The 14,407-nt window shown below is 40.2% G+C and overlaps 1 protein-coding gene across 1 annotated transcript; it reads right to left on the reverse strand.

Moving 5' to 3' along the window:
- Positions 1 to 654: 654 nt before the first annotated feature.
- On the reverse strand, positions 655 to 14,071 carry ak7b (adenylate kinase 7b). Its single transcript, XM_044046825.1, has 18 exons — positions 13,953 to 14,071; positions 9,278 to 9,424; positions 9,087 to 9,195; positions 8,706 to 8,797; positions 7,782 to 7,892; positions 7,608 to 7,691; positions 7,102 to 7,190; positions 6,685 to 6,775; positions 5,676 to 5,753; positions 5,263 to 5,412; positions 4,993 to 5,121; positions 4,610 to 4,715; positions 4,141 to 4,266; positions 3,996 to 4,055; positions 2,524 to 2,718; positions 1,881 to 2,101; positions 933 to 1,082; positions 655 to 694 (listed from the first exon to the last, which is right to left on the reverse strand). Exons 1-18 carry the CDS (start codon positions 14,049 to 14,051, stop codon positions 656 to 658), a joined length of 2,076 nt encoding a protein of 691 aa, XP_043902760.1. The 5' UTR covers positions 14,052 to 14,071; the 3' UTR covers position 655.
- Between the last annotated feature and the right edge of the window lie 336 nt (positions 14,072 to 14,407).

The raw sequence follows: 14,407 nt of genomic DNA on the forward strand, positions 1-14,407 counted from the left end.
TGGTGATTAAGTATGTACAATAAAATAATTTGGTGCAGTGTCACAACTAATTATGTACACTTTGGAGTGGCAACATGAGAGAGGCGCACAAATTAGCTGCGATTTGTTGCATTTATGCTTCCTGCATACGGGAAGCTAAATCAAAGCAATTATGACCTGAGCGTGTCTACTTTGGAGTTTACCATTACACAAATTAACTTCCTAATTAGCTTTTGGCTTCATGCACACTTTAATTTGCTGTTTTAGGGTGATTTTAAATAATGGCCGGTGTGTAAATACGGCAGGGGCAGGGGATTTAGTCACTTACAAATCAGACCTAATCAAAATCCCTGCATGAACTGAGGGACACGTAGAAAGCGATGGCTGAAATAGTGTGACAAGTCTAAAAGACTCTAGGAGGGTTTCCTCTAATCGAAATGATGCGTGTAATTGTCTTACAGCGCACGGGAAATTCAAGAGTGAAAAAAAAAAACTGATTTTATTTCCATTATTTGTACTGTGTGAATAAAACCACAGGAAGTGAGCTCCACCTTCAGGTATTAGTTAGTTAGAGATGGTGTTTAACGGCAGTTGGCCTCCATAATGTCACTTTACTGCTTTCTTCTGGCTGTAAACGTCCATTACTTGTTCCTTTCTGTCTTCTGTCTCTTCTTCTTTAGTATTCATAGGTGTTGTTCTTTAACAGGTACTCGGCCTTGAATGAGACAAAAAACAAATCAAAACGTCGTGAAATTTAGAAGGATAGGTGAGTTTTTCTTACATGTAGTAGTGACTTCAAATGTGATCTTTAGTGACTTTTGCGTTTGAGATCCTTCATTTTTGATTTACATAAGACAATAACTGAGCCAAATGACCAAATGAGACAGCAGTAGACCTGTGTCGCCATGAGGGTAAGCTGTTTACAACCTGTCTGTCTGTAATAAGTGTAATACCAGGAAGTCCACAGGGTCAGCGGGTTGTGTCATGCAGCATTCGAGCAGACCCTGGGTCAGAGTAGGCATGACATGCTCCATCAGGTAGTTCTTCATCGGGGCTGACTGGGCTTCCATCAGCTCCTCCTGCAGCTTCCCCTCCTCCAGGCCCTTTGGTAGACATAAACATGACTCATCAAGCACCACAACATATCCTACAGTATGACATATTAAGCCAGTTCTTATACTGTATTAGTAGCTGTGTGCTACATTTGTCATATGTCAATCGTGAGCTCTCTAGTTTTCCCACAGTCAGTGGAACAGGAGCAGTGCTCATGATGAGACACATGCACAAGGCTGAGAATACTTTTTCTCTTTGTCTTTAAAGTCATAGTAAAGGTTCTTAAAGTGTTCTTATACTAGGTAATGACAGATATTCAGAACCCATTATATAAAAAGGGCTATAATCCTTTTTGCCTTTTTCACCAGGAACCAGCCTGGAATGTGGAGGCCAGCCCACAGAAGACTAACTCTATCCCACCCAAAACAAAGGATGACCTAATAAAAAAAAAATATGCCTCCTTAAGTTTATATCTTTGGAATGTTTTTGCTGCTTTATCAAGTTAAAGTTAGCCTTTTTCTGATGGGAAAATGAAGGCTGTAAACTACTCACTCTCCTACACCAAAGACACAGACGTGGACGGATTTCAAACACTGAAGTCACACAATATTACATTTGAACTTAATGATGGAGGCAGCACTGGATCAACAACTCCTGTGTGCTGTGATGTAAAAAAACATTGTTTTTCTCTTTGGACTTTGGTGTGGGGAATGAGCTGTTCACTGATTCATATCAAATCAGGAGAACTCAACTATCCCTTTAATATGCTCCAGCAGCAGCATTTAATCTAACTTATTGACACATGGACAGTGTACACGTATGAGTTATTGAGTTTGACTAGCACCTACCCACTTCTCCCAGCGTGCATTCCTCTTTATGGCCTCCTCTTTCTCCCTCTGCTCCTCTTTTGCCCTCAGCTGGGACTCTGTCTTCATCCTCTCCTCAGCCATAATCCTCTCCTCCTCCTCCAGCTCGTGGCTGCAAAGGCCGTAATTCCTGGGCTCGCCCACAACATCACAGACCATCTGCATCAGCAGAGAGCAGTTAGGTTCCTCACTGCTGGTGATCTCTGGAGAGGACGACAGGGAACACAGTACATTTTGGCAATGTGTGAAAGCTCCAGTATGAAGTAAACACAGTTACTCAATGCTTGAAGAGTCAAATCTATATCTTAGGAATATGTTTGAAAGATGTTTTGCCTGAATGCAATTTTATTGATTTTATTCAAACATGGCGGATTATGAGATTTGTACAGTATTTTCTATAACGTAAGATTCAATTATTGTGTTGAGTGTGTTTGAATGCTTGATAAAGGTGTATCTGTGCCCTAACCTACACTCTTGCAAAAAAGTTTTAATCTCAATGAATTTGAAATAAATTGGTGATATAAAGGTTTAACTATCTCTTTCATTCCAAAATGGATGTTATTAATCTACAGTCCTTCTCCCTACGTCTTTCCCACACATGATGTAAGTATGCTTTGTGGATTACCCAGGCAGACATGGCTGATACCCAGCTCATCAAAGTAGTCCTCAGCAGTTTCCTCCTCCTTGTTTTCTCTGTATATTGCCAGGCGTGGCAGGAAGTGCTCCAGTTCGAAGTGGTTCTCCTGCACCAGCCTCTCAGGCATGTTCAGCACCCGATCCCTTAGGAAATCATCTGTCGCGTCCAGGCTAAACACAAACTCTGAGAAACACAAGGAAACAGTCACTGCTGCTACAACACTGCTCACTAACTCTGGGGGCTGTACTTGATCATATTTGCTCCCTGCTGTTTGTAGCTGGATTATTTCTAGTTTGTAGATGTAAGTGCCACAACGTCTACTTGAGAGGTCTCAGGAGAGGGGGAAGATGCTTCTTGAAGATAGACTGGGACGCCCCTGTTCTGGTAGCGCTCGGTAGGTCATTCCACCAGCGTGGAACGACACATGAAAAGAGTCTGGATTATCTTGTGCGGAGCGCTGGCACCGCCAGACCACAATCCTTTGATGAACGGAGTAGTCGAGAGGTAACATAAGCCTTCAAGAGAGCATTTAAGTAGGTGGGAGCAGACCCATGAAGCACTTTGTAGGCTAGCATCAGTGATTTGAGTTTGATGTGGGTGGCTAAGGGTAGCCAGTGGAGCTCAATGAACAGAAGGGTGACATGTTTCCTTTTGGACTGACTGAAGACCAGGGGCCTCATGTATAAACCGCACGCACGCACAAAAAGACAGCGTACACTTTCACGGCCCTTGTTTGGTACAAACCTGGGAGCAACGTGCGGTTAAGTGTCCATCGGCATGTAGACCAACCTTCGAGTTGAAGGACAACTCGCTCTACCACTGAGCTACCGTCGCCCCCTTTAACAGTGCTAGCCACGACTCAACCTTCAGGATGTCCAGTTTACAATTATGAATAAGAGTTCATGAGTTCCACTTGAACACACCAACAGACACAATGAGTAACAACAATACCTCCAATCACTGCCAATGTTTACTCTGTATCAAACTCATGCTATACATGCTGTGTAATCTAGTTTCTCACTGTCTATACTGCAAATTATATTCTATAAAATTTAAATTTTATGTTATAGTTGTCTTAGTAGTAGTGTACTTTGATTTATTATTCATCACTTTTACTCTGACTATATATTTCCTGCTGTAACAGTGCAAATTTCCCTAATAAATAAAAGATGATCTTATCTTGTTTCAGCAAAGTGGACAGTAGTGACATCAAAGTAGTTTTCAGTGTCCAACTCTCTTTTAAGTAACTTGATGACTTCATCAAGTTACTTAATGTCTACATGACTACAATAGACACGATAGCTTACTGCCATTAGCTGTTATGATCACTTGTGTTTCGGTCTGACAGGCAAGCTCAACTGTGACAACCAGTGGTGGTTGTATATTTCATATTTGACCTTCAACAGTGTCTCCCTCCATGTAGAATATAAAAGTATTGAAAGGCAACACTCTACAGATACCTGGTGTGATTTTCTTCCCAGATGCAGAAGCCTGGAGTTGCCCATCTTCTGATTCATGTTCTTTTACAAACAAGAGAAGACAGAGGTGAATGTTAAGTACTCATCAGTTTTATACACAGTGCATGGGTTTATGACAGTGTCTCACCAGTGAAGAGCTCTTTAGCTTGTTCATATGTCTCGGGCAGGCCATCCAGAACAAAACCCTGATTTCTGCATGGGGGGGACATCAGTTTATCCCTCACCACCTTCATCACCTGCTCGTCCACAAGCCCTAATGGACAAAGACGTTGTTGAAATCACCTTACAGGGACATTCCAGTGATTTGGTATTGTATGCAAATAAATGTAAAAACCAAAACAAGTTTTAGAGTGAAAAAAAAATAAGACATAAGTGCTATATCAGTAAAAGTAGCAGCATGTGTACAGGTGTAAGGTTACTTGACTTTCTGAGATGAAAATTTGAATTATGGAACATAGAAATGCGCAATAAGGCCAACAACCATACCAAACCAAATAATTTTTATTTTAAAAGCAAAACATAATTCTGCCATTTAAACCTCCTACATACTGGACCTTGGAAGAGTGAATTGATTTAAGTGACTTGATAGACCACACCTCCATTCTGCTCCATAGTCTCCTTCAGAATGTTGAGCAGTTCTTGGGCCTCAGATGCTGAATCTTCACCCTCTGCATCTACACCTGCACTCTTAAAAGTGTCCTCCTAGATTCACACCGAAAAAGAAAAAAACACAACATTTGCAGCAATATCTACAGCTTATGCTAGGTTCCCTCTACATTGGAACTCAGGAGTCTAACTAACTTTGACAGAAGTGTTATTAACGGTAAAATTGGCAGAGTTAGAATTCCAGAGGTCAAAGGGCTTTCCCATTGAAGAAATAGCCCCTGACCTTGGGAATTGCGAGGTGTGACTACAAATGGAGTGCACCATTATAATACAGTACATCAGCGGCATGAATATGTGTCATGTGAGAGCTCACGTGTTTGGTAATTGCTTCAGAGATGGTCTCCTTCAGTGTAATGTGGTGGAGACTGTAGTGTTGACAGATCAGTTTGGACAGTGCACTTTTCCCCACTGCAGGAGGACCCAGCACACACAGACGGACAGGCTGGAGAAAATACACACACCACAGGATTACACCAATATTGAAAACAACCAGAAAAGTGCAAGTAATATTAATTCTCCAAATATAAAACTTCCTCTATTCATGATTTGAACAGTTTCTAGTCTTTTCATGTTTCTGTCTTACCAGCAGTCCTCTGGTTCGCCTGTACTCCTCCGCCACCCGCTCTATGTTAGCCACCAGACCAGACTCACATGACCAGTTGATAGTGAATAGTGATTTGACCAAGATGGCCTCCATGCGAAGGTTGACCATCATGGATTCAATATCCATCATCTGTTAAAAAACAACACATGTCAGTAACATGTGTCTTAAAAGACTAAAGCCACAGTGAAGCTGTGAAAACACTGTTTTCATAGTGATATGTCTTCAATTAAGATAATCTACATGTTTTTGGACAGTGGGAGGAAACAGGAGTACCCAGAGAAAACCCACTCACACACTGGCAGACCATACAAATTCCTCATAGAAAGGCCTTTGGGAAACTGGGATTTCAAGCCACTGCCTCGTGTGTCCAGATATAAGCAATTACAACGTACACTTAAGTCCTGTGTGAGGAAGGCATCTTCAAATGGCGTACGCTTGGTCTTCCCTGATCCAAGTTCAGCAGCAATTGCCTGGTGGAGTGTAGAAAGAATCGCAAGATGATTTGTTCAGGTCGCGTCACATTTTCAGCACATATACGCTGAGCAAAAATAGGAATGCAACATGAGCTGAACTCAGAGATCTAAAAGATTTTCTATATACACAAAATCACCAAACACTGTCTCAATGAGTGTTAGTGAGCACTGAGATAATCCATGCCACCTCACAGGTGTGCCTTAGGCTGGGAAAGGAGAAGTGCTCACTGACACACATTTAGACAGATTAGTGAACAATATTTGAGAGAAATGGTGATTTTGTGTATAGAAAATCTTTTAGATCTCTGAGTGGGAGCAAAAACGAGTGTTGCGTTTTTGTTCAGTGTAATACATGACACACACATAGGGTATATACTGTATACACACACACACACAATAAATGAGATTATGAGATCAGTGAACACAAGAAGAACTCTGAGTTTTATTAGAACATTTGTTGAACGCATAACAACAGGGCCTGGACATCTCTGTCACTTGTATTCTGACTGATAATAAGTCAAGCTTTGCTGATCATTTTGTAGCCTTCATGAATAATTAGACTCACCTGTGGTTGAGTCAATTAGGATTGTGTTGTCTAAAATGGTCTTGAATTAATTTGTGAGGAAAATACTTGTGTGTGTGCAAACTAAAACTCTTATCTGCAATCACTGGCCCACATTTGTAGTATTTGAGTATTTTGTAGTATAGTGTTATAGAAAATGTTGATTGTGACATTAAAGTAAAGGTTGGTGGTGTTCTCATTTATGCTGATAGTGTCACAGCCAGACTGCAAGCAGATATTATAAACCTTTAAAATGGTTTGATGAGTGTGTTCCTGTTGTCTCCACATTCTTGTTGCAATCAGGTTTTGTCTTAGGCCTGGTCATAACAAAGCCATGCTAACATTTGAGATATATACTGTGGGTACCTTCACAATGTCTTCCATAGTACTGCTGGCAGAGTCCACGGCAACCAGGTAGTGCGGCTTGGGCTGATGTTCAATCACATTCTGAATCACGCTGAAAGAGGAAACACTGTTTTTAGTGATGACATTGTCTCATATTAACCTTCTTCCAGTATCTGGTTTAATCTGATTATTTTTACATAGTCCCTGATTGGGTTTTTCAGCCTACTGCAACAAACATGATATCTTCCACAGTTGTTGATCACCAGTTTCAAGTGATTTATTTAACTTGGTCACACTTTTGGTGTTAGGTGGGATTCAAGGAACACTTGAGAGCGAGGTCAAGACAACCGAGATGCAAAGCAAGCGCTCATGCAACAACTTTACATCAGTAAAGAAAATGAAAAGATTGTTTTTCATGTTTGGAGATGTGTAACAAACCTTGCGAGGTCATTGATGTGAATCATAGGGATGATGTTGTGGCCATCTCCAAAGACAGGTGTTTCAGGTTCATGTCCCAGCCATGATGTCTAACAATAAGACAGAGGTTTGTGCAGTGGTCTTTTTTAGTTCGTTTTCCAGTTTCCATGATGCCTGTCACTAAAATTCACTGCCCATATGTTAACACTTGAAGACTACTCTGGTATTTGAGACCAATACTATGTGAATTAACAGTGTTTTATGATACGAGCAGCGGCTGTTTCTTAAGACAAACATTTTAAATGCATGAAAAAAACTAACAAATCCAAATCAAAGGAATCGATAAAAGGTCGGAAAATAATAATAATATGAATTATATTAAATTAAAAAAACTGTTGTGACATATGACATGGATTTCAATTAGTAGGAAGCAAGTCGAGCTTGGTTTCAGTGCTAAAATGAAGGCATACATTGACGTAGGAATTCTGTTGGAGTTGCAATTATCTACGCTGGTCTTTCAGTCTCACCTTGAAAAAGAAGTGTAGGACGTGCTCTCCCATCCCATACTGAAGTCCTGATGCCACCACATAAGTCAAGAACAATGTTCTGTCCTACAAACAACAACCACAAAGTGACAAGGTGAGCTCACGTCTCAACTCTCAGTACAAAATACAGCAACTCTGCAATTTGGTAAAACTCACTGTTTTGCCCATTTTGGCCACTTTCTTCTCCAGGTAAAGGTGTTGCTTGAAGTTTGGATGTGGTTTTCTTTTGACAAACATCTTGTCATTGAAAGGACGCTCTGGATTATCCTGTTACACAAAAACAGCCATGCTACTAACGACCCTCACTAATGGTTCAGGTTGTTTAAGTTAAGTGCAGCTGTTTCACTTTCACGGTTGCCTGAAAAACGATGTGACTTTTTTTCTGTCTATTCAGCCATTGTACAAGACTTGTCTAGGAGAGTAGAGTGTGCAACCTCCCCCATTGACACCAGTATAAATTTTAAGATTTTAAGAACACATAGCTGGAGCCAGAGGGGGCGGGGTTAAAAGGGGGGCTCAGCCCCTCATTACATGTCCAGTAAATATTCTTGAGTGCAGCATATAATTGGTTAAGATGCATGCGACTCTGGGCCTGTGTGTGGAGAGCAGAGAAAATCAGTAAAGACAAATGTACTGCTGATTTTCAGTGGAAATACCCCATAATACATTTATGGTCTTTTGTATTCCAACGGATGTGTACATGACTTTGAAGCTTCTGAGGCTATTCCAAGGGGATCATTACAACTTATTTTATGGCAAAGAAAGGGCATTAATTGTGTTAACTTATGTATCGTAAATTTCAAATTTGATCTTTAGAGTTTCTTTATTTAATCTATATAGTTCTATATAATTTGACCTCATCTGGGCCTGGATTTGGACACAGTTTTTAATTTTGGCCCCTTCAGTAATTGAGTTTGAAACCCCCGCAGTAGATGCTTAGACAGGAGACAATCACACATCGCTATTATGACTGTGTAATGGCCCTGTTGAGATCTTGAAATTCATGTGCTCTAAACAAATATAGTGTACACATTCCACGTGAAGTACCTAATCTGAGACACAGCACTTGAGTCCACTTACCGGATCTGGCTTGCTGCATGCCCAGGTCATCACTGTGGAAATGAGGATGAACATCTTTGGTTCAGAGAACTGTCCTATTTCATTGTGAAGAGCTGCAAGCACAACACACGACACAGAAAACATTTATGTCCTCCATCACTTCCGTTGTGTTGATGTGACCTGGCAATGAAACATTTGAATTCAAATCCAGTATTAATAGCTCTACATTCTGTGTTTGTTTGACTCTGGTAGTCAATCTTAAGAGAAACCGCTCCCAGTGTCCCACAACACGATTATAAAGGTATCATAGAATCACACCACAACGAACAGAAGGTCCACTAAGGATGAACAAATCACAGCAGAAGATACAGAACACAGCTAACTGCTAACACACATGCTTACCTGAAACTGCCCACAAGGCTTCTTCCACCTGATCCTCATTCTGGCTGACGTTATAGATGATGACGTCGCACTCCATCAGTTTAAGGAGAAGCTCGTCCCTGTTCAGACCCTTACAAACAAACATGTCAAACTGAGTACAGACTGACTCCTGACTATATTATGGGACAGCTGTTATTGGGTGAAGTACTCACAAAGTATTTCTCCAGCACGTGTGGGCTGTCCTCATCAGACTGCTCAGAAACACTTCCTACAACCTGCACAACTCCAGATGTCCTCTTGTCTTTCTCGTCCTCAGCATCAGGGTCAACGCACGGTCCGACCAAACGTCGATGCAAGAACTGTGAACATGTTAACTGTCCGTCAATGTTGAATTGCTTTCAATCTTTCAATGTAACGCTACCGTGCCAACACTCTGAAAGCTTAACAACGTTAGAGAGAGAGAGATTGGAATCATTCAATTAGCAGATGATGCAGTTCTATTTCCATCTGTATTTCAAAGAAGAAGATGTAAGCTGCCCGAGGTGTGAGGGAGGCTCAGAGATACTGGATTTTATGAATGTTACTGAAATATTCTTCCACTTTATCCTCCACATGAGGGTGGGAGCAAAAGGCGGGGTACACCCTGGACAGATCGCCAGTCCGTCACAGGGCCACTCTCACACCTACAGTCCATTTAGAGTGTCCATTTTACCTAATCACAGAAAGGCCCTTATACCCAATAACTTTAAAATGGATAAAAGAACGTTTGAAAACCCAGAATTCCTTTGGCACTTTATACAACAAAATTAGAACAAAGGAAATATTACTAGAAAGAATGAATGGCTTTATTTACAGTTGTAAATAGTATTGACAATCATGTAATTCTTATAGACTGTCGTCCACTGCCTGATGACCAGTGCATCACTGACATTCCACATTTCACTACATTTACCTTGGTGATGTACTTGGACGAGTGAGAGTCTATGCAGTTGATGAAAATCCGTTTGGGTAAGTGCTTCACCGCCTCCATCTTCAGCCTCATAATCTCCTCTGTATCCTTTCCTTTTCTATGCATCTCTTTCTTCAGGTTTGGACAGACTTGCCGTCTTTTATGTTCTTCTTTTACAGCACTTATCATCGGTAATGTTGGATTATTTCCTTCTATATTTAAATTATATTTCTTCACCTTCCAAATATATTGTGTCCTATTTGCTCAATGTGGCTTCTTCTTCTTCCTCCTCTTCTTCTTCTTCTTCTTCAACAGGTGTGGATCAAAGCACAAACGCCTTTGAAGGGACAGTTTAAAACTAGGAAGAGAACTCTGATCTGCGATAAAGAATTCTGAAGCTTTGAACTGTGATGAAGAAGGAGAGGATGAAGCTGAGGAGAGTAACTGTGATAAAGAACTGTGGAAAGCAGCAATACAGCCTGAGGGAAATATTCTCTAGACGGAGGCAAACTGAGTAAAAATAATTGTTTTTAGAAGGAGAAAAAAACTCAATCAGCAGATTATGGAATCAGGATAAAAGAATGAGGATGAGAATGAAGGAGACCATAAAACTGTGATTAAGAACTTCAAACTGGGACATTATAACTTAAAATTATACCTATATTATTATTTTTAGAAAAAGAAGAAATAAATATTTATATCATCAATATACATGTTTGATTAAAAATGTTTTTATTTGTTGTCTTTCTGTAATTATTTTTTGTCAGGTGACCTTGAGAGTCCTGAAAGGCGCCTATAAATAAAATTCATTATTATTTTTATTATTGTACATGTACTACACATGCTGACGTTCCACACTCTAAAATATAAATGAATGTGTGTGACCTATTTAGTCTTTCTGATCAGTTGTAAATGTGCAGTGAAAATGCGCAGGGTGAGGCAGAACGTACCGTGCCGCACTGATAGGGGGCAGTGCTGAGCCCCATAGGCACAATGGGTAACAGGTGCATATCGCTGTGAGGGCGGTTATTACAACAGAGTGAAGAAAATATTACTGGAGAAGGATTGGGCGCATCGACTTAAAAGATAAAAAAAATAATAATAATCGAATGTGACCTTATATTAATAAATATTCTTTTGTTTTTCTTGCAATCATATTGTTGAACAGTATGGCATTGATTAAAGCATAATTAAAAGCTTTTAAATCAACTAAATGTTTCAATTACGGTCAAAATTGAAATATAAGGTTCTATTTTAGCTTTTATTGTTAGGAGTGCCTCCTCAGTCATGAACCGAAGAAGATAATGGACTGGTTGGACGAGCCAATCACAGTGAGCTGAGGGGATAAAGGGAAACAAGTGGAAACATAAGGGTCATGCACTGGGATGATTTTAAAAGACACATACTTATTATAGAGATATAAAGACTTTTTCCTATATCTATTAAGTTTTGTTCCCCTCAGGATGATTTGTAATTAATATGGTGATCAGTCCAATTTTCATCCAGCAGATAGATGTGTATGTGCATGTTTTACAGCACTTATGTTGCATTACTGCCCTCTTCTGGGTTTAATCACTGCATTAACATGTGCTTTGTTTTGTTGGTTCGGTTTATTCTTGGCGTCTCCTAGAAAGTGGCATTACTGCCTCCTCTCATCTCCTGATCCTTCTCTCAGTTCCTGTCCTTCCTCCTTTGCAGTCCATTAGTCAGTCATTCAGTTCGATATTTGACAGCAGTTGTCATCCTCCTTATCTTGGCTCCTCCCCTTTCTTACATATATTTTTTGGGGGGAATTCCTCATTCCTTTATTTATGCACCTCAGAGATTATGATGATGATGATGATGAGGAGGATGATCAATATGACAGCAAACAGGATGGCCCACACCTTGCGGTTCTTCCACCTGCAGTTCCTTTTCACCTTGACGGCGCTGGTCTTAAACTGGGCGGCTCCAGCCTGCAGTGCGTCTGTTCTGTCCACCAGGTCACACAGCCTCTGGTCACGTTCCAGCAGTTTGTGCATATTAACTTCCATCACGGCCACCACCTCGTCCACCTGGGCCTTGGTCTGCTGCAAGAGCTCGCCACAGGATCTGTTGACATGGGCTGACATTGTGAGATGAAGCTCAGGTGTGTGTCAGGTGGGAGCAGTTATGTTATGTAATATTATGTTTGTTCTTGGCGTCTATGTGTTGTATGACTTCTTATTTTAATGATGATTTCAGACTGTACACTAGGGGGTGTAATGCTCACAGTTCTCTCTGTCGGTTGAATCACTGCCTTCTTCTCTTTATTTCACTTCCTTTTGTTCCTTTGAATCCTTTGAATTGTTTTAATGTGCCTGGAAAACAAATGCAGTATTGCTCTTCTCTTCATCTTCTACTAATCCTCCGGCACAGCGTTTCTGCTCTTCACACACTATGTGTTTGAAAAATGTTTGTTTGAGACATTGTGTAGAAGAAATTACAACTGTGGTGTAGAGAATTATGGAGTGAAGACGCAGTGGTTAGCATTGTTGCCTCACAGCAAGAGAGTCACCAGTTTGGATCCCGGTGAGGAAGCTGTTTTAGTCTCCTAAAAAAGGGAACCAATCACACGATGACGAAAGAGACAGCTTTTGTAAACATCCAGCAGTCTTGATTTGGCTGTTGATTCTTTTTTAGGTGACATTAATAGATTGTAAACTACAACAAGCACCTTTGTGGATATGTCACCTGGATCATTGACCTGATTGGTTGTCGATGTTTCCAATTGCGTACAGAGGCATTTTCATCCATGTCCGTTGGTCATGTCTCTTGGAAGTAGGAGGTGACGACGCCCTTTCCACACTCGTACTCAATCTCAATTGAGGTGTGAATGTGAGAGTGAATGGTTGTTGGCTCAGTGATGGACTGGGATGTTGACGAGGATAAAATGGTAGAAAATGAACGAATGAAAGTCGCCGTGGTCCTCGTCCAGTGGATGAATAACACTATTTAGTGAGGACCGAAGCAGTTGATGGTTCCTCTGATACTGAAGGGTTTGTTTTTATTGTGTACAACCCACAGCATCTCAGAGCAGAGAATGATGCTGAATTGTAGACGATTTCAAACTCAGTATTTAAACACTTGGCAACATTTTGAATCATTCAGATTTAGTCAGACGAGATATTGTTCATGGCTGTACACCGACTTTAAAGGTTTTGAATCAGTGATTTGCTGATTGCTCCACATCACATCACATCAGTTTTTGTAAGGGTCACCAGGGCAACATCATTTCATCCGTCTTACATCTGTGATCTCCATTCATTCCAATGAAATATAAAGTTCTATGGGAAACTTTACTAACCTTCAAACTAAGGTCTGAGTTTGCACTTTTACTGGAAGTGGACCAGACTGCTCTGTCAGTGTCAAATACAAAACACCATCTGCTTTGATTTTGGTCAAGTGTCTTTGAGTATCTTTTAAAGCACTATATCAATAGAATGTATGTAAGTTTAACACATTGATCTTGTTGACACATTCCACATTCATACTGTATAAATCCACATTGTCTCTCTCCTGGAAACCGTCTGAAGTGAATTTCAAATGAATGGATTTCTTCATTCTTAAACCCAAAATGCACACATGTACAGAAGAGGATTAGATTAGATTAGATTGGAAACAAAATGTATCATATATATAAAAATATATCATATAACCATATATTTGTGATTTTTCAAATAACCATTTTTCATGTTTTTTTTTAATAGTATATTTATTTTTTCAGACTTTTTTCAATTTTGTTTTCAAATATATAGTCTTGTGTGGCCCTAATCTCCTTTTGTACATATAATAATAAATGGTTAGAACTATCTACGATCTCAGCAGCCTCCGTTGTCATTTTTATTTTCCATGGTTTGATTGATTACCATGGTTTCTCGAACATGGCCGCGCGCGTGTGTGTGTGTGTGTGTGTTTACCTGGGCGATGTGTTTGGATGAATAAGAGTCTAAGTTGTTGATGTAAACTCGTTTGGTTAACTGCTCCAACTCCACTGCCTCCATCGTCGGCTCCGCCATGTTAACTGTGTTGTTGACAGTGTGCCGTTTCCATAGAGACGCGTTTTCTCTCTCCCCGTCCAGCCGGATCAGCTGGAACAGAAGCCCCGCCCCCCTCTGGCCGCTGCGGTTAGTGTAACAGGTGTTGTCCCTAAAAAGTAAAACAGCAAAGATACGTCTTTGGTTGGTGCATAAATATTTATATATCCTATGACTATATTTTAATTTGTTTTAACCACCTACTGATCTTGAACAATGTGATTGTCAAACAATTTTAGATTTATAACAAGAACAAAGGTTAATATTATTTTTTCTGCAAAAATGGACTCACTTTACACAAAATATTAAAACAAATACATTTATCAAAAATAAAAAGT

This window comes from Solea senegalensis, linkage group LG16 (assembly GCF_019176455.1).
Source record: "Solea senegalensis isolate Sse05_10M linkage group LG16, IFAPA_SoseM_1, whole genome shotgun sequence".
Taxonomy (NCBI): domain Eukaryota; kingdom Metazoa; phylum Chordata; class Actinopteri; order Pleuronectiformes; family Soleidae; genus Solea; species Solea senegalensis.

Bases quoted from the DNA above. Each gene is read 5' to 3' on its own strand.
- ak7b (XM_044046825.1), bottom strand. From the start codon at position 14,051: ATGGCGGAGCCGACGATGGAGGCAGTGGAGTTGGAGCAGTTAACCAAA. The intron at 9,425-13,952 runs GTAAACACACAC...ACATGTTCACAG, and splicing joins CATCCAAACACATCGCCCAG to TTCTTGCATCGACGTTTGGT. The intron at 5,754-6,684 runs GTACCCACAGTA...ACACTCCACCAG, and splicing joins CTATGGAAGACATTGTGAAG to GCAATTGCTGCTGAACTTGG.